Genomic DNA, 21750 nt, shown 5'->3' with positions numbered 1-21750 from the left:
GTCTGTAACCAGTTCCATTCTGATGCTGAGCAACAATCAGGTTGTGAATGTCTTCAGAGAGCTCTTTGCCTTTACCCATCATGAGGTGTGTGCTATTTAACTGCTTGGTGAAAAAAACACCTTTTTTATAGGACCATCAATTTGCTCTAGCCCAGCTGATGTTGGTTTGCACTAATTGAAAGTTCAAGTAATAATTACTGACAGATTTCAGATGGTATGGTGCATTTCCTTGCCAAAGTATACAGCCTTTCCATGGAGTGTTCAATCCTTTTTTCTGTGTTATTGTACTTAATCCACCATAATCATTACTTATGGACCTGAACGTTGTGATTTCTTTTCATGTGTGGATTATTTGAGTTAATACCAATGTATGGTAGAAATTTCCTTTGAATTACAGCTTTGGAAACAAAACCACAATGTTTCAAAAAACCTCATCTATGCAGATGAAAAAGATGAAAACAGAAAGAGTAAACAGCACTTTGCCAGCATTAAACCCATAAGAAAACATGTTGTTCTCTGGTTTTAACGACCATAAGATGATGAATAGCAGACCCAGCCTGTGTTTTGATTGGACAGATGTCTCAGCACAGCAGCTGGCTGCAGACGAACTCATGTCGTGAGCGTTAGAGTCTCAGCTTATTCACAGCCTCTAATCTGAGCTGCCAACTCTCACACTTTCAGGATTTGTCTCGCGGTCTCACGCCACTGAAGTGTTTCACAGAGCGGAGTGTCCGTCTGTGTCAGGGCCTCGATGTTACGGCTTCTTGAATTCACTTTAACTCCGTCAGCTCCAATCAGTGAGCGTAGAAAAGATTTAATCATGCTTTTAGATCGTCAAAAACATTTAAACCATGTTCACACACAGCTGGAATGATATTTGGGAAATCCCTGAAACTCCAGCCTAAGTGAAGATGTTGGAAAAACTCTGGTTTCATGAAGCAGAGTTTTTGTTTCTTAGACACAGCTCAGCTCATGATGGAGGATCATTCTGATTGGCTGGCACACTTAAAGGTGAATTTGCCCCATTACATGTGAACGAAAGCATTTTTAAAAACAACTAAGTGGGGACATTTAATTTTGAAAACACTTGCTACCTGTGGACAAGACCTTAAAGAGGGGGTAAACCCTGCTTATCCATCTTTCAAACATGGATGTAAATGAAGTAAGCTGGATGTTCAGACTGAGCATGTGCAGATTTTCAAACCTCTACATATTTATGTGTTGTAGAAATCCTCAAATCTGTCTGATCAACACGCTTTGTTCTAAAAATAACACTAGATTTTTAACGAGATGCTCACTGACAGGCCAATCAGAGCGAAGGGGGTCTGTGGAACCAGGAGCCTTAAAGAGACAGCAGCAAAGAGAAAAATGTGATTTATTTTTAGCTTTAAATCACAGATCTTACCTGATCTGAGTCCTACGGAAGAGGATTGAGGACATTTTTGATGGAAATAATACATTTTTAGCAAGTTCAGATAAGAGTCTAAATAACAGGAATACAGTCAACATGTCAAATTGTCTAAATGACCAGAATAGAGTCAAAATGTCCAGATTAAAGAAGAGATTAAAGTCCAAATGTCGAGATTAAAGAAAGATTAAAGTCAAAATGTCGAGTAAAAAGGTTAAATGATCTGAATAGTCAAAAAATTGAGATTAAAATTTAAATGTCCAGATTAAAATCAAAATGATTAGCATGATGTCGAAATATCAAGATTATGGAAGAGATTAAAGTCAAAATGTCGAGAGAAAAGTTTTAATGACTCAAACAGAGTCAAAAATTTGAGATTAAAATTAAATTTGTAGTGACTTTAGTTCAAATGTCAGGATGAAAGTCAAATTGACCAGAATAGTGTCAAAATAATGAGATTAAAGAAAAGATTAAAGTCAATATATCGAGATAAAAGAAGAGATTAAAGTAAAATGTCGAGTAAAAAGTTTAAATGACCAGATTAAGGTAGAAATGACCAGAAAGGTGTCAACTGTCAAGATTAAAGTTGCAATGTCTAGATAAAAGTCTTAATGACCAGAATAGTGTCAAAATATCGAGATTAAAGAAGAGATTAAAGAAGAGATTAAAGAAGAGATTAAAGTCAAAATCTCAAGAGAAAAGTTTAAATGACTTGAATAGAGTCCAAAAATTGAGATAAAAATTAAAATGTCCAGATTAAAGTCAGAATGATTAGAATAGTGTTGAAATATTGAGATTAAGGCTGAGATTAAAGTCAAAATCTTGAGATTAAAGTTTAAACGACCCGAATAGAGTCAAAAATTGAGATAAAATTAAAATAACCAGAATAAAGTTGAAATGTCCAGATTAAAGTCAAAATGTCCATAATAAAGTCGAGATTAAAGTCAAAATGATTAAATTAAAAAAATTGTTGTTTTTTTTTAGCTTTAAATCATAATAAAAAATTACTACGGTGGCACCAGAGGGACAGAATAAAGACTGGGGAAAAAAACAGTAACCCCTCTTTAACATAGTAAGCGAGAATGGCAAAAGCTCTGAGACTGACATGGACTGTTTTTGAGGAAGCAGCCGGCCCAAATGCCAACGGTCAGTTCTGCTGCTCCTACAAAATGAAACCAGAACTCTCCAAATACCAAGACCTCGTCCTTTGGCCTGAGATTTTGCTTTTGAGTGGAGGTAAGAAAAACATTCAGCCTTCATTTCAGCAGCCTTCTAAGCTGCTCGGTCTGCTCTGAAAAGCGTTTATACTAATATGATTTCAGAGAAAGATGCCTCAATCTGGATGTTTGACACCAACAAAATGACTAGAAACACGTTATAAAAATGTGACGCTTTGTGCACGAGGATTTTTTCCAACAGCATAAAAACATGTCTCCACGTTTGACTGAATCTCTGTCCAACATTTTATTCAGCAGCCTCCGACTCCAGCTCCACTTCTCCACGTCAGGACAATTATTCCCAACAAAAGCCCAGTCAGCATGGAGGCCGACACGCAGCCTCACACACACACGCCGCTGCTGCTGCCGCTCTGCCCGTCGTCAGCCACCGGCTCGGATCTGGACTGAAAACAGCTGCTGGAAGCTCTTCGTCCAGACAAAGAGGCTCAGGCTTTCAGAGTTTCTGATGACAGCATATGGCCAAAGGAGCAAAGAGAGAAATCAACTCCAACATGTTTGTGCTCTCCAGAAAGAGGTCAGTCATCTTTGAGTCAGCAGGACTCTGACGCCTTCTCTCCTCTGCATCCATCTGCAGACACGCAGAGCGGATCAGCGTGAGTACATCAGATCTCTGACCAGAGAGGGGAACCACGAGTTCAATCACACAGAGATAAAAAAAAAATACAGAGCCGCCACAAAGTCCACCTCAGTGCAGAGAAATTCAAGCTCTGTTAGAAACAGTTACATCTTAATCATCAACGAGGACAGACGGATAAAAACCAACAGGATTAACTGAACTCTACCAACAGTCTGAGTTGTTGTCATAAACTGAGTCTTTTTGACTCAAAGAATTTCTGAAACGCCAAAGATTTCAGCAGATTTACTCCAATGAGCTGCAAAATCATCAGTGTCCGACTGAGAAATGACTGTCAGAGGATACAATGTTGCTTTTAATTTTCATTTTTGTTTCTTGCCATTTTCTACCCGGCACTTGGATGTAAATCCAAAGATGTGATGGTCTCAAACATGATGCTCTTTTTGCTCTACAGATCTCACCTGATCTGAGTCGTACAGATGGGATTGGGGCCACTTTTGATGGAAAAAATACATTTCTAGCAGGTCCAGATTAGAGTCAAAAACTACAGGAATAAAGTCAATGTGTCAAATTGTCTATATGAAGAGAATAGGGTCAGAACAACTAGAATATTGTCAAAATGTTGTGATTAAAAAGTCCAAATGACTAAAATAGTGTCAAAAAGCCAGGATTAAAGTTGAAATGAGGAGATTAAAGCAAGATTAAAGTCAAAATGAACAGAATAGTGTCAAAATGTCAAGAAAAAAGTTGAAATGTCAAGATTAAAGCAGAGATTGAGGTCAAAATGATGAGACTAAAGTCAAAATGAACAGAATAATGTCAACATGTCGTCATCAAGGTTAAAATGCCGAGATTAAAGTCCAGATTAAAGTCAAAATTACAAGAATAGCGTCAACATGTCCAGATTAAATTTGAAATGTTTTTTTTTTTAAATGACCAGAATAGTGTCAAAATATCCAGAATAGTGTCAAAGTGTCAAGATTATAGCAGAGATTTAAGTCTAAAATGATGAGATTATAGTCAAAATGACCAGAACAGTGTCTAAATGTCGAGATTGAAGCAAAGATTGAAGTCTAAAATGATGAGATTAAAGTCAAAATGACCAGAATAGTGTCAAAATGACAAGATTAAAGCAGAGATTAAAGTCTAAAATGATGAGATTATAGTCAAAATGACCAGAACAGTGTCTAAATGTCGAGATTAAAGCAGAGATTAAAGCCCAAAATGATGAGATTAAAGTCAAAATGAACAGAATAATGTCAACATGTCGTCATCAAGGTTAAAAAGCCGAGATTAAAGTCCAGATTAAAGTCAAAATTACAAGAATAGCGTCAACATGTCCAGATTAAATTTTAAATGTTTTTTTTTTTTAATGACCAGAATAGTGTCAAAATATCCAGAATAGTGTCAAAGTGTCAAGATTATAGCAGAGATTAAAGTCTAAAATGATGAGATTATAGTCAAAATATCCAGAACAGTGTCTAAATGTCGAGATTAAAGCAGAGATTGAAGTCTAAAATGATGAGATTAAAGTCAAAATGACCAGAATAGTGTCAAAATGACGAGATTAAAGCAGAAATTAAAGCCCAAAATGATGAGATTAAAGTCAAAATGAACAGAATAATGTCAACATGTCGTCATCAAGGTTAAAATGCCGAGATTAAAGTCCAGATCAAAGTCAAAATTACAAGAATAGCGTCAACATGTCCAGATTAAATTTTAAATGTTTTTTTTTTTTTTTTAAATGACCAGAATAGTGTCAAAATATCCAGAATAGTGTCAAAGTGACATGATTATAGCAGAGATTGAAGTCTAAAATGATGAGATTAAAGTCCAAATGACCAGAACAGTGTCAAAATGTCGAGATTGAAGCAGAGATTAAAGCCCAAAATGATGAGATTAAAGTCAAAATGACCAGAACAGTGTCTAAATGTCGAGATTGAAGCAGAGATTAAAGCCCAAAATGATGAGATTAAAGTCAAAATGACCAGAACAGTGTCTAAATGTCGAGATTGAAGCAGAGATTAAAGCCCAAAATGATGAGATTAAAGTCAAAATGACCAGAACAGTGTCTAAATGTCGAGATTGAAGCAGAGATTAAAGCCCAAAATGATGAGATTATAGTCAAAATGACCAGAATAGTGTCAAAATTTCATCATTATAGTTGAAATGATGAAATTCAATGTGAAATAACCAGAATAGATTCTAAATGGCAAGAATAAAGTAGAAATGACAAAAAAAAGCCAAATGATGAGAAAAAAGTTTAAATGTTGAGATTAAAGTCCAAACGGAAAGAATAAAGTTGAACTGAAGAGAATTGAGTTGAAATGTCAAGATTAAAATCCAATTAATGAGATTGAAGAAGAGAAACGATGTTGAGATTAAAGTTGAAATGACGAGAATTAAGTCAAAAACAATTTGAGATTGAACTCAAATAACCAGAATAGAGTTAAAATGTCAGGTTTGAAGTGGAAAGAGAAGGATAAAGACTAAAACAGTTAGGAGATTAAAGTTGAAATGATGGGAATAAAGTGGAAAAACAAGTTTGTTTTGGCTCCTGTGGCAGCTGATTCTGCTGTCACTTTATTCTCATCATTTGGACTTTAATCTCAACCTACCCAGACCTTGCCCAAGACTTTAGTCACACCATGAGATTGAGTCCATAACAGGGACTGATGTAGGAAACTTTACACTGAGCTCCATCTGCTGAGGCAGACGGAGGTGGAGGCTGAGGAAGGAGCAGAAATAGACAATAACACCTTTACAGAAGGTATTTTTATTTAGATCGCAGATGGTGGCTTGGTTTTCCTTCAGGTTTCTCAGAGTAAGGAGTGTTCCTATGTTAGTCCAGTGTTCGAGTCAAGGATGTAGTGAGTATCAGGCGGCGTGTAAGCTAGATGCCGATAGCTGCATCAGTGATGTAAAGCGTGACGCCACAGCAGTGTGACACATTGTACCCCGTTAATAAATCCAACGAAGAAGAAAAACCTGACACAGTAAAGAGCAATGATGAAGACATGCAGCATTTCGTCTTCTTTGTGATTCATGTGGCTCTTTGTTACAAAGAATAATCACCTCTAATGTCACAGAAACTAAACCTGGGTCCCCAGAATCAGACTCTTAGCCCACGTTGAGACCCAGAGGGACCCTGGAGGAGGGGGACAGTCAGAGTCCTCCACAGCAGCTGGCCTCTCATCCTGCTCTTTAACTGACCCAGCTCTGAAGCGTAACTGAGTCAATGAGCAGGATTTAGCATCTCTTTCACCCTCAGATCCACTCAGTATCGATCCCACACTCCTGATACAAAGACTCTGCTGTTTAAGAGCTGTGAGCTGATTGTTAACCATCCAGCCGTGTGGTCAAACGCTGCGAGCAGAGGTTACAGCGAGCGGCCTCAGATGTTCGATCCCTGATGACGAACCCTGACACCACAGATTTTTGTTTCCCAGGTTAAGCTACCTTTGGTGGAGGGTTGAGATGAAGTTTCGTTTTCTTTTCCACACATTTCTGTAAACACAGGCCTGTCTTTGTCTCCCCTGATTGTAGATGAATCCTGAAGGCCCAGCTCTGACGAGAGGACAGAGAGCTGTTGACCTATATTTACTGTAACGTTTTCCCTCCCCTCCCTTCTCTCCGTTTTCTCATTGACCTCCCTCTTTTACCCCCGATCTATTTTTAGCAGCTGCCGCTTTTGCTCCGGCCTCATGTAAGAATAGATGCTCCTTGGAAGAAATATTGAGCAGGCTGTAAAAAGCAGGGATGAGGGTGGCTGTCTGAGGATCCGGACTGATTTTAAAGCTTTCCTCTCCTGGTTTTACTGGTTTCAGAGGCGTTCTGGTCCCTTTTCCACACAGAGACATCAACGTTTCCTCAGAAAACTGTTTTCCCATGACCTTGGTGATCATTGGTTCTGTATCTTCCCCTCTCTGTCTGAGGTTTGAGGGATGAGACTTTCCTTTGCTTCACATCAGGAGACTAAGACGTCTACAACAACCAGTTTGCGTCATTTGAACAATTTAGTCAAGAGACTTTTAAGAGACAGAGCTAGCATCGCCTTTTGAGTCAATTTAATGACAACAAATAAACTATAAAGGTTCAGAAAATGACCAACGAGACTAAAACAGAGGCAGATAACAATTCAACACAACTGCTTCAAAAATCTGCGCCACAACTGAGCAATCACAAGAGAAAGAAATGATTACACTGAGAGCTTCAGAGATGCAGAAAAATAACCACAACGACCCAAACAAACACAGCGACAATCAGACAACCAAAAATAGACACAACAGATAAATCAAGATGCAACTGATAAAGATAAAAAAGACAACAGAGAAGAAAGGACAGATCTACAAATAGATCTGAATGACTGCAAAAAGACATAAAATAAATATCTAGAAACTCATGATGACCATAAAGACACAACATAAGCACAAAACAAAGAGCTAACCAATGAAACTAATGAAAAATTTAACCAATAAAAGAACAAGAAATGACATTAAAACACGGTTGGACTGAGAAGATTTTCAAAACAACCACAAGACAACAAAAACTCTCCGCCCAAAGACACGGACAAACACAAAATAAAGAAAAAGACGAGGAACCAGATTTCAGATTCGTTAAAGAAACAAACAAAGCTACAAAACATGATTTTAAAGAGAAACAAAAAGTCAGAAATGAGAAACTCCAAACTTTCTACCAACCCACGACAGGAATTAACTGAGTTTTCACATTTTATGTTGGTGAATTTGATTTGTTTGTTATTTTCTGTAAGAAAGTATAAGAAAGTAATAATGAAATCCTGGCTGGCAGTTTATTTCTGATTTTAGATTATGTGTTTATTTAATATTTTGTGAGAAAAGAGGCAGATGTAATAAGATATATTATTTTTTCTGCTCCTTTTTATTCCCGTTTGAGACTTTTGAAATTTTATATTGAATATATATTGAGCATTAACATGCATATCCACATCTGCCTTTCTTTTCAATGTGGTGGCCGATAAAAAATTAAATTTCAGACTGTTATTTTTGCTTCAATCCAGCCACTACTCTGTCTCTAGCATCGTCACAACCTGACTTATGTAGAAAACTTTTTAAACCTTTTTATTTGCCGTTTTCCTTTTACTTAAAAGACAGCTGCCGAGCCTGGGAGCTATTTGATAAACATATACTTCAACATCAGTAATTGCCTTCTTTGACTACTAATTATTGGTGAAATAACTAAAGACCAACCAACAAACCAACATTTCTACACAGAAAAAAAGACAAACATTGACAACAAACCTGCAAAGATTTGTGGGGTGAAAAAAACGCAAAAGCAAGCCCTGTGATTGGGCCACCACTGGTAGCAGTTGTGCAGCCAGAGTCTGCTCAGTAAAGACTGTGAGGGATCCTCTGAGAATCTAAGGGGATGACAAAAATAATATATTTTTTTTTCTTTCAAGAGTCTAATCTCTTCTTGACTCTACTTCCTGACATATTTTACAATCCCCCCTAAAAAATACACGAGAACATCAGCTGTCAATCATCATTAAACGTTACGTAAAACCTCATTTTTAACCTCGCATAACTAATGAAAACAAAACTTTTCAGAAAAAAAGAGGACTTGAATGATATCTTCAAATCACCACAACAATCGGACGTGAGAAACATTTCTACAATCTGTATTAATTTTTTAAAGTTTGACCACAGCCCATCTGGAATGACTGGGGAGATGGAGTTTTTGACCTATACTGCAACCAGACACCAGGGGGAGCAGTTTTTGTGGAGACCTCACTTCAATCCGAGCAAGATGACGTCCTTTTTTTTTTTTTTTACATGCTCAACACAGTAGCAGACATTCATCCAGACCACACTGCCCTCATGTGGTTAGGAGGGGTATTGCAGAGCGACACAGAATTAAGCAGCGCTCACGAATGTGTCCGCTGTAGAGACACACCATGATTTTTCAGTTTGCAGAATTACAACACGTGTTTTCATGACGTATCCATGATTTGATGCAAAGGTTTGTCAGTCTGCATCTTTTTCCATTTCTCCCTTCACACACCGTCTCTCGTGTTTTAATGAGATTTGAAGGAGAAAAACCTGGAGCTCCTCTGCAGAGTCAGTCATCCTCTCTCCTCTCAGCGTCTGACTGGAGCACACGTTTCCAAAAATGAGAATATCAAGAGGAGTGAGATAACGGGCCCGGCACATAGCTAACGTAATATGCTTTGATCTACTTCTGACACGGCGAATAATGAAGAGAGAAGGAGAGGAGGGGGGAGACAGGGAGACAGGGGAGATTAGATGAGAGGAGAAAGCACAAACACAAAGGGGAACACACCCTGCTTATGAAAGCAAGAGGACGTTATTCAGATGACGTACACCGCAACCTCCATCCCTCCTCTCCATCCATCCTCCATCCGTCCATCCATCCGCTCGGCTCAATGACAATCAAAGGTCAGATCGCTCTCCCTCTCTTCCTCAGCGCCCTCCATTTGTTTTCATGAAGGAGCTGATGAGGCTTTGATGGAGCGTTTAACAGACAGAGAAGGGGGTGATCTGGTCGTCTGCTGCAGTCTGTAACTGTGTGTGTGTGAGCATGTGGAGGCAGCACACACCAGCTGCATGCTTCCCTCATTGGGAAATTATGATAAACACACACACAGCTGAGTGACCATGCCTTCCTGCACAGACAGCTGAGCAGTTTGAAGTGCGTCTCTTGGGTCTTAGTGTCTGAGCTGAAAAGGCTTCTGTAGCAACTCAAAGCTTTGAGTGTGTGTGTGAGTGTGAGTGTGTGTGTGTGTGTTATCTCTTGGGCTTTACTCTTTGTGAAGACCAGTCAGAGACTTCCAGAGTGAGGACGCTCTCTGTTTTAAATGTGGTGCTTTTTTAGCCGCAGGGTCTGATGTTTGTTTCAAAGTCAAACGAAATGTGCAAACTTATTTTCTTCACCAGGATTTAATCCAGTCATGGGCAAACTACGGCCCGGGGGCCACATGCGGCCTGTTAAACGTTTTAATCCGGCCCGCCAAACTTGAAAAAATTAAATGGATAAACCTTGTTAATGTTTTATTTTCCCTGCAATTCTGATGTTTTCCCACTAGATGGCGCACAGTAGATACATTGGCTTTGTCGAGGTGAAGCGTAGGCCTATTACTCCACGTTTGCATTTTACCCTCTGACCCATCAGCCCGTCTGTAAAGATGAACAGACCTAAGAAAAGGAAAGTGGACAAAACAAAACTCATTGAAACACATGGAAGTGCGCATATGCGCGCGGATAAATGGAGTGGATTGTCAGCGATGTGTTACTTATTAAAAAAAAAAAAATCTCAGGAACATGTCTGTATAAACCTTCAATGTGAGTTGTTTGTCTAATTTTTATAAAGAGACGTTCACGTTTAATATCAAAATATCAAACAAACAATTTTGACACAATCTTTTATTATTTTTTGTTTTTTCATTTTTAAAACCAGGACAGAAAAACCGTGTTTTTCTGTAATTCCGTTTTTTCCGTTTTGGTTTTAAAACAGAAAAACCAAAAAATAAGTCAGTTTTTTCATTTTTTTGGTTTTGTTTTGAAACAGAATAATGAAAGAACGAACCATATATGGATTTAAAATCCTATTACAATTCCATTCTCTCATGTTCTATTTTTGATTTCAAAACAAAATCAAAACAGCGATAAATAGACCGTGATTTGTTTTCGATTTTTAATTTGAAAAAGAAAAATTGAATAACAAGTCGTTATCCATTTTCAGATTTTGGATTCTAAAATGGATATGGAATGAACGAATGATACCCTGATAGTTGCCAAAGCACTCCATCCATCTGCTCCTGGTCCGGGCCCTTTGTCAAATGTTAGAACCCATTGTGGCCCACAAATCAAAAAGTTTGCCCACCCCTGGTTTAATCTGTGCAGGGATCAAAATGATCATGCATCATTTTCATATTCTTTAAAACAGGATTAAACTGTCAGATTGGTGCAAATTTTCAATAAATTTAACATTTTATTTTCTTTGATCTTTAGAGTCACATGGGTCGGGACAGCCAATCAGCATGGAGATCCTCTGGTGATGTTGGGCTTTAAAAACCAGCAGAAGTCAGTTCATCCGGAAAGTATCAAACAAATCGATTGTGATACTTCCTGTTTTTCTGGGAACTAGGTTAAAAAGGAGCCGGCTGTGAGGAAACTGAGGAAGAAGGTTGAAACCTTTGTCACATGACTCCAGCTAGCCCTGTTAGCATCATGGGCTTCATCTGATGATGTAGTCAAGCTCAACAAGCTTTATTTTGCATCTTTTAGTTTACTGCTTGGTTCCAAAAGTGGTTTTGGTCTACACAGCTTGTTTACTCAAAAATATAAAGTACAGAAAGTGAACTATTTTATCTCCTCTGATAGGTTAAAGGTGACGGCACAGGCTTGTCTCTGTCTGTTTCTTTACGCAACAATTTTAGGGTAAAATGCAAAAGTTGTGTTGCATTTCTGCCTCGCGGTTACACCACAACGTTGTTTTAGCTGACCTGAAACACAAACTTTTTACTTCTGTCTCACAGACGGTCTAACGTTAGTGTTGTTGTATTGTAGTTGTAATGCCAACGCATTCCAGTAGATGGCGGAAATTCACCAAAACCTGCCACTTGCACAGACAGACAGTGTCAGCGCTGTGCGGTATGCCAGATAGACTGGTCCGTTGCAAACTAAAGAATTTTCCTGGATCAGTAGGACATCCACGGATTTTTGGCATACTGCAGACTTTGCAAGTTTTGCCATACTGACAACTACAGATTGAATTTCAGCAAAAATAGTCGGCCCTGCTTGTGTAGTATGCAGTTTGGAAAACAGCCAGAAACGTGTATCGGCTTCAGCTCAACACAGTACACTCAAAAAGGAAATCGTAGCAGGGACAGGGAACAGGCGAACAAGACATTCATCCAGACCACACTGCCCTCATGTGCTCAGGAGGGGTACTGCATAGCGACACAGAATTAAGTAGCGCTTACGAATGTGTTTTTTAAAGTTTGAAGAAGTAAAACACCTGGTTACACTGAAACGTTGTTTTAGCTGACCTGAAACAAAAACCTTTAAAAATGGCCTCCAGAGTGAAAACTTTCTAAAACGCTGCCGACACCGTTGCCGTGTAGATGGCCAGAGTTTTCAGCGGAAATGCAAATATCTGGACAACAGTGGCATTGTTACATCACATTTCCTCTGGATTTGACTCACTAACTATGTTTACATTTCAAGCTTGTGTAGAAGTAGCAAATGATCGGAAAAGTAGCTATCATACTGTGTTTGCAAAAAAAATGCTGTTATTCAGAAGAAGCAATTACTAATAGTAAGTTGTTTGTCTTTTTCCCACATAATGTCACAAATATTGTTATCGCAAATTTCCTTAGAGTATCGTGATACAATTTTGAGGCCGACCCCTAGTGTAAATAAATCTTGAGGAATCTTGAAAAAGCGAATTATTGGTTAATATGGGCTTTTATGAATTTGTAGAAGTAAACATGTCTTTACCAACTGGAAGTGACAAGATTTACTGGTGTTTCTTTCACATCACTTTACTTCTGTCTCACAGACAGTCTAACGTTAGTGTTGTTGTATTGTAGTTGTAATGCCGACTTGTTCCAGTAGATGGCGGTAATTCACCAAAACCTGCCACTTGCACAGACAAACAGCGTTAGTGCCATGCATTGTGGGAACAGTATGCCAGGTAGACTGGTTGAAAACTGAGAAATTTTTCTGGATCAGTGAGACATCCCGGGGTTTGTAGTACACTGCAGATTTTGCAAATTTTTGCAAAAAAAAAGTAGGCACAACTTTTGTAGTAGGTGGTTTGAAAAACAGCCAGAAAGATGTGTCAGTGTCAGCTCATCACAGTACACACAAAAAGGAAATCGTAGCAGCAACAGGAAACAGGCGAACAAGACATTCATCCAGACCACACTGCCCTCATGTGCTTAGGAGGGGTATTGCAGAGCGACACAGAATTAAGCAGCGCTTACGAATGTGTCCGCTGTAGAGACACACCCAGATTTTTAGAGTTTGTAGAAGTAAAACGTGTGTACACCGAAACGTTGTTTTAGCTAAACCTGAAACGCAAACTTTTGAAAACGGCCTCCGGTGTGAAAATTTTCTGAAACGCTGCCGACACCGTTGCGGTCTAGCAAGCTAGTGTTTTCAGCGGAAATGCTGATGTCACACAAGCACAAACAACAGTATAACAGTAGCGTTGTTACAATCGTCGTGGACTACCGTGTTGAGCTTGTGCTGCTCAATCTGCAGAATCTGCTGACTGTCTTTAACAAAATGAGCATCTGTTGCTCCACTTCTGCTCTTAGCATTCACCAACACACCAGATGATCGGCTCAACTCTACTTCAAAGGCTGCTTCTGCAAAGAGACAGTTATAGCGCCACCTACAGGCCGGGCATGCTCACTACAGCGTTTTCCGTGTAAATGCATTTTTTTTTTTTACTGCGTTTAATGTTTTCAGATGAAACGTCATGGGAACGGGGCCAAGGTAGACCAGGTCTAAAAACAGGAAGTCTTTGTGGAAGTGTTAGAGACTGCAGTTCCTCCAGTGTCCACTTGAGGCTGGTTGCAGAAACACCATAACCCACATACACACCCAGCCAAGAAAGCTGATGTTTACCGCAGACAGAAACATGTTTACAGCCTGGTTCAGTTCATGCTTTTGGTCTAAGTATCAAATTTCTCTACCAGCTTGTTTTTTTCTGGGGTTTCACCTGCTAATCAGTTAGTTGAAAACTTCAGCCACTAGTTGGTGCTGTAGACATTTTAAGTGAGCAGGACAGTGATCGTGATTAATGTTGTTCAGAATTCGGGCAGAGATTTAAGGAGTACAGTTGTGTTTGTTAAAAAAAGGGTCTAATGTGACACAAAATGCTGCTTTTTGTTGCTATTGTACATAACTGGGCTTTAACTGTGGATAGAAGATGCCAAAATATGCAGCGTAAGGCTGTTGTTTGTCTGTTCATCTCTGCTGTTTTGCTGTCGCTGCATCTCTTTGATAATAAACTGTTGAAAGCGCTGCCACATTATGTTGTTATAAAATGCTCAGACTTATTCTGAATAGTGTTTTATAGCACAGCAGGGAGTTGTTGAAATTACAGAGTAGACTTTCTACAATGTTGAATTGAGCCATGGCTTCAGAGCTCATTGTTACATAATGACCAGTCGACTGCTATTTCCAAAGACTTGGTAACCAGTAAAATGAGAGCACTTATTAAAGCATAGCTGAGTTCATGAACAGGTGGACACCCTGTAGCTCAGACCCAGGCATGTTATGACCATTAGGGAGTAATGTGAGGAGGATCTGATTTAATTGGACTGAATCACCACCTTCAGGCCCAGAGACTCACGCACACTGTGGTAAAGACGTGATTTTTGACCAGGTGTGAGCATAGACTGTAAAAAAAAAAGATGGACATCCGCTTGCTTGGTTGAAGTGAGGTCTCCACAAAAACTGCTCCCCCTGGTGGCTGGCTGCAGTATAGGTAAAAAAAAATCCATCTCCCCAGTCATTCCAGATGAGCTGTGGTCAAACTTTAAAAAATGAATACACCTGGTAGAAATGTTTCTCACGTCTGATTGTTGTGGTGGTTTGAAGATATCATTTGGCTGCCTTTTATTCAAGTCCTCTTTTTCCTGAAAAGTTTTGTATTCATTAGTTATTAGAGGTTAAAAACAAGGCTTTGTGTCACATTTAATGACGATAAACAGCTGACGTATTTTTTTCAGGGATTGTAAAATATGTCAGGAGGTAGAGTCGAGAAGTGATTAGACTCTCAAAAGAAAACTGGTTTATGTGCTGGCTGTGGATATGAACCTTACAGGGTGTCAATAATAAATGAAATTGATTAAATAAGCTGTGTTGACTCAGACCTCATGTAGCGGCTTCTTTAATGAGTCGTGGGAGAAAGAATCGTTCAGGTTGATATATTTAATGAACCTACACTGTAAAATGTAATTTGTTGACTTTACTTAGGTTAATTATAAAATGTAAGTTCAGACGGGGTTCAAACTCGGCCGTTCAGAGCAGTCGCAATTGCTCTAAAGCTGCAAGGGAGGCTCAGCTTCCCCTAAAATGTCCCTAAAAAAAGTGTTGATATGTTCTGCTGTGTGAACATTTCATTGACTAAATCTGAGCTAGAATTCCTTCATCTTTAGTTCAGAATCAGCTCCTATCACAGGTAACTGGCTCCACCTCCTTCTCATTCATCCCCGCAGCGTCTCAGCGCTTTAACACAGTCGGACGCTGAGCGTCTTCTGACTTCAGCTGGGAAGCGTAGAGTGGGTTGTTCCACTGTGGAAACTGGACGGTCATTGGATAAACGCTGGGCTTTGTCCCGCCCATCGGACGCTCAGCGTCTCTGGGGGTCTATGAGGCAGTGGGCTGGCCTGGACGCTGGGCTTCTGCATGATGATTGGATGATCTGTCTGAGGCCGAATCCCTTTTTGATTAACAATGAAATGAGCCAGTCAGAGATCTTGAAGTATAACCCTCCACCGGAGCATCTTCTGAGTTCTACAGTCAGTTGTTCTGGACTGATCCTGAGGTTTTATTGATCCCCAGCAAGTTTACTTTTCTTAAAAACGTCGAGCGTTGTGTTTAAAGATTCTCTCTCTTTTCACCAATAAGCAGCTACAGCTACAGCTGTGGAGCTTCTCCCCCTGTCACTCACACTTACAGCCTGTCGTAGTCTCACTTAGCAGCTCCAGCTGCTAACAAGCTGACACAGAGGGTAGAAATTACATTTAATAAATAAACAAATTCATGATGTAGGCTGGAAAAAAATGAGCTTCCCCTCCTTGACTGACCAGCAGCCGCCATTGGTTCAGAGGATATTAAGATCGCAAGCTCGCCAAATCAGAGGCACAGCTCAGGCGCCCTATGGCTGTAGGCGAAGCCCTTGCCACTACCAATATGGCCGCCATAGCCGATCGGCTTCAATTTCCATTTCAGAAACAGACAGTTGACGTCGGGGACACTACATCCATATTTTATAGAATCTATGGTCTGAACTCATTTTTTAGCATAAACAGAAAACGCACTGTAAAAATCACTGAGTCTGTGCCATGTGGAGCACAGAGAGCCAATACATGCAGATCAGTACAGAAGGCCGGTCCGTGCTGTGGAGCACAGACAGCATTAATCCATCCCTGTGTACAACTTAAATAAATAATTTAAAAAAAGATAAACTCTTAGAATGCCCACAATGCACCTTGGTAACGCTCACAGAAAGATGATGACGTCCACCCAAATACCTTCACTGTCAAGTTCACATGCATTTCTGATTCATGTGGACATAAAATTTTACGTTGAAATATATTTTGTAGTTGAGATGATGCCAACTTATAATTTTGTGATATGTAATCTTCATTTTCATGGATGTTAAACTCCCTGAGAGAGATGCTACAAGTTTTCTGATTTGTTGTCATAGAGTGAGAATCAGTGACAGTCACATGTTGTTTAGTGTGTAAGGCTCCTGCATCCTGACACAGAGTCCTGACATTGCAGAACTGACCTACATGTGTAGACTCACACCTGACTTTACCCAGCCCCGAATCTGACTCATCCCGCACGAGTCATGCTCCCAGCTTCCTCCCCATGATCCTGTGTGTGTGTGTGTGTGTGTGTGTGTGTGTGTGTGTGTGTGTGTGTGTGTGAGTGTGTGTGTGAGTGTGTGTGTGAGAATCTAGCTGTGCACTGCCTGCGTCTTCAGTTTATTACGTCGCTGTGTGACGCACAGCAGAGAGACAAGAGAGGTGAGGAGAAGTGAGGAAGGGAGGGAGAAGGGGTGAGGAGAGAAGGGGAGGAGGAGACAGGAGAGGAGGGAGAGAGAGGGAATTTTCTCTGCCACACAGCATGCAATGACCTTAGTTTGTGTCAAGGCGGAGGTCTCACACACACACACACACACACACACACACACACACACACACACACACTGGTGTCATCCATGTGGAGACGTCAAAGCGCATCTTATTCCGCTCACATCGCTGCTGCCTGTCTGTCCTGCCTCACCCCTCCGCGTCTCCAACACACACACACACACACATATACACACACACACACACACACAACCTTTCCATACACACACACACACACTTCAATGCAATCTGTGTAGAAAACTAAACACACACACGGCATCCCAAAAAACGGGTCTCAGGGCAGAGGGAATGTGATTGGCAGCGCTGCAACTCCCTGCAGGCTTCTTCTAAAAGTGTCTCCGGATGAGCATCTCTTCTTCTTCTTCTTCTTCTTCTTCTTCTTCTTCTTCTTCTTCTTCTTCTTCTTCTTCTTCTTCTTCTGACCTTTTCCCAAACACCTCCGCCCTGCACAGCAGACACGCGCATCCCCGCGTCCCTCACCCTGTCTCTCATCCCTCCACATGGCTGTATTAAAGCGGTGTGTGTGTGTGTGTGTGTGTGTGTGTGTGTGTGTGTGTGTGTGTGTGTGTGTGTGTGTGTGTGTGTGTGAGTGTGTGTGTGTGTGTGTGTGCTTACTGATCGTCCGGGATCCTATGCAGCCCATGTTGTCTTACAGAGGCTGGTTCAGCTCGGGGAGAATAAAATCCATCCGTCCAGCGGGCATCTCTCCGCGCTGCGCTCTCTGTGCTTCACCCTTCCTCTTCTCTCCTCCTCTTCCTCACTGCTCTCCTCTGCTCCGTGTGTGAGACTGAGCGAGGCTGTGTGTGTGTGAGTGTGTGTGTGTGTCATACGCTCCGCTTCCTCCCCTCTCTCCCTTTCTCTCCTCGTCGTCACACACTCCTGTTTCCCTCAGTCATTGTCGACGTCGCTCCAGCTCTCCCTGACGCGCACGCGCGCTGGGAGAAGAAGCTGGAGTCAGGTGTCAGATGGTGATGGACTAATGAGCAATCAGGGTGGAGTTTAGTGTTAAAGGAGGAGTCTGCTGAGTAATAATCCATTAATGGGTTTACATTCAAATGAGTGAAGATTGTGAAACATTTAGTTTAAAAAAAGACCTCAGCTAAAGTCTGTGTGAGGACTTTTTGTTTGGCGTTGGCTGCAGTGACACCTGTGGCCGGAAACGGTACTACACTTTCAGGATAAAGACTGGCTCTGTCCGAAATCACTCTCTATCCACTGTCAGTGCTGCGGGTAATTTTTCCAAATCAGTAATCAGATTAAAGTTAGTTAACGAAATCACTGTGCGCTGCTTTGCTTTTCTTTTCATTTTTCTTAAAGAATATATATATCTGCTTTTTTCCTGCATCCTGTTCTCAGCTTGAGGACAACTCAGGTGTAATAGCAGCCATCACACAAAGGTAAACAGAAGGGGAGAGGAGAGATGCACGTTTTCTAGCTAAACAACCAATATTAAAAATAAATAAATACATAAATATGAATATATAAATGGAAATCAAAACAAGAATAAAAAATATATATCAATAAATATATAAATAAAAGTGAAAATAAATACAAAAATAAATTACAAGATACAAAAATTATTAATACATAAATAAAAGGGCAGAGCACTTTTATTTATGTATTCCTTTTTAATTCTATTTAAATATTTGTTTTTGTATTTATTTCTACATTTATTTATTTATTTCATATTGCAGGCCCTGCCTAAGGAGGACCAAAACCGCCAAAAATTAAAAATAAATAGAAGTGGGGAAAAAAAACAAAACAAAACAAAACTGAAACATATAGCTGTAGCATTAGCATTAGCACCAGTAGTATTTATTTCTACTTATTGTATTACAAATACAAGAACAACAGACTACAGCTTTAACAAAAAACAAAAAACAAAAAAAGAAAAGAAAAAAAGAAACTTATAAAAACCAAACTGGACTTAAACAAAGCATTTAAAAAGAAAATCATTTAAATCTTAAATTGAACTGAACAATGCTGTAAAAGCTCTATTTAGTCTTACTTGGAAATCCAAAATACATAAAATGAATGTTTTGTTTTTACAAATTACACATTTTTGCCAAATAATGCTGCCACTGAATGTAACAAATAAAGAAACTTTTAATCTAACTTAGTTACTTTTTAAATCAATTATTCTGTAAAGTAACTAAGTTATTTTTTAAAGGAGTAATCAGATTACTTTTACAAGGTAACTGTAGAACACTGTCCACTGTATAGTGCACTTTATAGTGAGTACGCCATTGTGCTTTAATCTGAGTGAGCATGGTTACACACTATATTGTCCACGCAGTGTATCTCACAATGCACTCAATATGTGAGCAATATACCATCATGCATTGCAGTTCAAACAGAAGAAATGACTGATTACATGACTACTGACATGAAACATTAAAAACTGTCGGAGAAAAACACTCATTTCTGCTGAACCATTAATCGTGGGTGATGCATTCAGTAGACCTTGTATTTTGCAAACACAGCATAAGTTGCTGTGGAAATATGTTGTTTATATATTAAAAAATATGTACCCTAATTATTATATTTAGCTTTTGTAAGGAATAGGCTCAGTATAATATTAGTTATCACTGAAATAAATGTTGTTTTGCACTGCTTGATAAAAATAACTGTAAATCCCCAGTCGTACATGAATTACCCAAGAGTAATTACATAACTGTCAACAGCTGGTGAGTGAGTGAGTAGTGTCTAAAATGTTTTTTTTTAACATAGCTGATTGAGTTGCCTAGAGTCCACTACATCTAATTCACTACATAGTGAGTAGGGAGGAAGGAATAAATTAGAAATTTCGGACACAACCTCCATTTCCCATGAGCACTAGCACCAACTGTTAAGACGTGACCTGTACCCAAGGCGTGGATTTACAGTGGCGTATTGCATTAACTTGAAAAAAAACACCAAGTCATTTGATCTCATAAAAACATGAATTTGTTTATTTTCAATCAATACAGGTAAGGTAGCTTTTTACTGTTTTATTTTACAGTCACATGTTTCATGTTTCTTAATTGAGATGACGATTAAAGATTTTCAGGATATCCGTAAGTAGCTAGCATCTCCTGAAAGCAGGAAAATCAAAAGTAATTTTTTTCTGTTTTTAAAAGATGTTATGTTGTAAAAATTAGGTTTTTTTTTCAGATGAATGCAATACACCACTGTATGCATTTGTTTTGGAGGAAAGATCTTTTTGAACTCTTCTTTTCTTTAACTTTTCCCAGGATACAAAGAGACAAGTTAATGTATTTATTTTCTATTTGTAACATGCTAACAATCAAACTGTAGACTCAGTTTCAGTGATGCTGGTGACTCCAATAAGACCACTTTTTTCAGTAACAAGTCATCCACACGTTAGTAATTCCAAACCAGTAATCAGGTTGAAACGACTTATCCAAGTCACTGTGCGTCACTGAGAAATGTTTGCTCTTTTCTTGCTTCTCATGTTTTTAGCATGAGGACATCTCAGGTGAATACCTTATAATATGCCCTTTATCATCTCCATCAGACTGTAAACATGTTTTTACTGCTACAAAGATTGGCTTTATCAGTGGGTGTGTTTGTGGCTTGTTGTACTTTAGAGCCATTCTCAAGTGGTCACTCGAGGTACTGCAGTTTTTTTTCTTTTTACTCCTAACACTGGAGGAGCTCACAGAGCCTCCACACTGCCCCCTGATGACCTTTCTGGTTATTACGTGACTCCTCGCCGTCACTCGAGGATTGTTCAGTCTCATTCTGCTCGAGTAAAGACGAGCAAGTGTTGACTCGAGCGCTCTGAGCCTGCTGGAGTCTGCAGCTGGGCTTTGCTCTCTTCTCTCCTCCGTCTCTAACAATCCTCTACAGCTGTTCTCCTCCTCTAAACATGTCTGCCCTCGCCTCCTCTCTGCCTCCCCAGCCGCCTCCCTCCATCTCAGCCGCACACAATATGAATATGTAAACACTGGGTGATTCAGCCGGGGAGGGAAGGCGCTCCCGACTTTATTAACTCCATTTCCATCTCAGACGGAGAAGCGCTGAACTCTGCTCGCTGAACTCCACGCTCGGTAAACACAGGCTGAGCTGCAGAAACACAAACAGATGACTTGGAGTTTAACAGCTTTTAACTCAAAGACAAAGATGGCCGACAAGTCCAGAGTACTAAAGAATCAGAAACAGCCGTCAAACAGAAGCTAGCGTTCACAATCAAGCAGCAGAAGAAGAGACAGACCTTTTCTGTGAGTCTTAAAGAGGGGGTATTCTGCTTTCCCGTATATTAAACATGAATTTAACATAACAACACTGGATGTTCATGTTCATATCTTGAAGACATCATCACACATCATCTCAAACACCAAAGTCTGACTTTTAGCTACGCCCTCCACCTTCCCGTGGGCTGTCCAATCAAAAGGAGGGGGGTTTGTGGGGCAGGGAGCCTTAAAGAGACAGCATGTTAAACAAATTTTTTCAAGAAAGACAGGAAGGGGGAAGAGGAAGGGGTTTTCTAGAAAACCAGAAAAAAAGAGGAATTCTTGAATCTCTTTTTTGTTTTTCCTACAGACATATTTTACAATTTCTGGAAATAAAAAATACACAAGAGCGGCAACTTTCAAAAGTTTTTAACCTCTTATAACTAATGAAAAGA

At 39.7% G+C, this 21750-nt stretch overlaps 1 protein-coding gene across 6 annotated transcripts in view; it reads right to left on the bottom strand.

Annotated features, from left to right (window-relative positions):
• Positions 1-18015, bottom strand: part of LOC141803524 (protein FAM131B-like) — a 77123-nt gene extending 59108 nt beyond the window's left edge. The window contains exon 1 of one of the 6 annotated variants that reach the window (XM_074687627.1): positions 17736-18015. In XM_074687627.1, coding sequence (XP_074543728.1) covers positions 17736-17763 — 28 coding nt within the window. In that variant the 5' untranslated portion in view covers positions 17764-18015. The remainder of the gene's footprint in view (positions 1-17735) is intronic. The other 5 variants (XM_074687624.1, XM_074687623.1, XM_074687622.1 and 2 more) reach the window with 5 other exon arrangements.
• Between the last annotated feature and the right edge of the window lie 3735 nt (positions 18016-21750).

The sequence above is a fragment of the Halichoeres trimaculatus genome, unplaced genomic scaffold (genome assembly GCF_033239565.1).
Source record: "Halichoeres trimaculatus isolate MK-OKI-2021-1 unplaced genomic scaffold, fHalTri1.1 fHalTri1_scaffold_14, whole genome shotgun sequence".
Taxonomy (NCBI): domain Eukaryota; kingdom Metazoa; phylum Chordata; class Actinopteri; order Labriformes; family Labridae; genus Halichoeres; species Halichoeres trimaculatus.
This window is presented reverse-complemented; position numbering and strand designations above follow the sequence as displayed.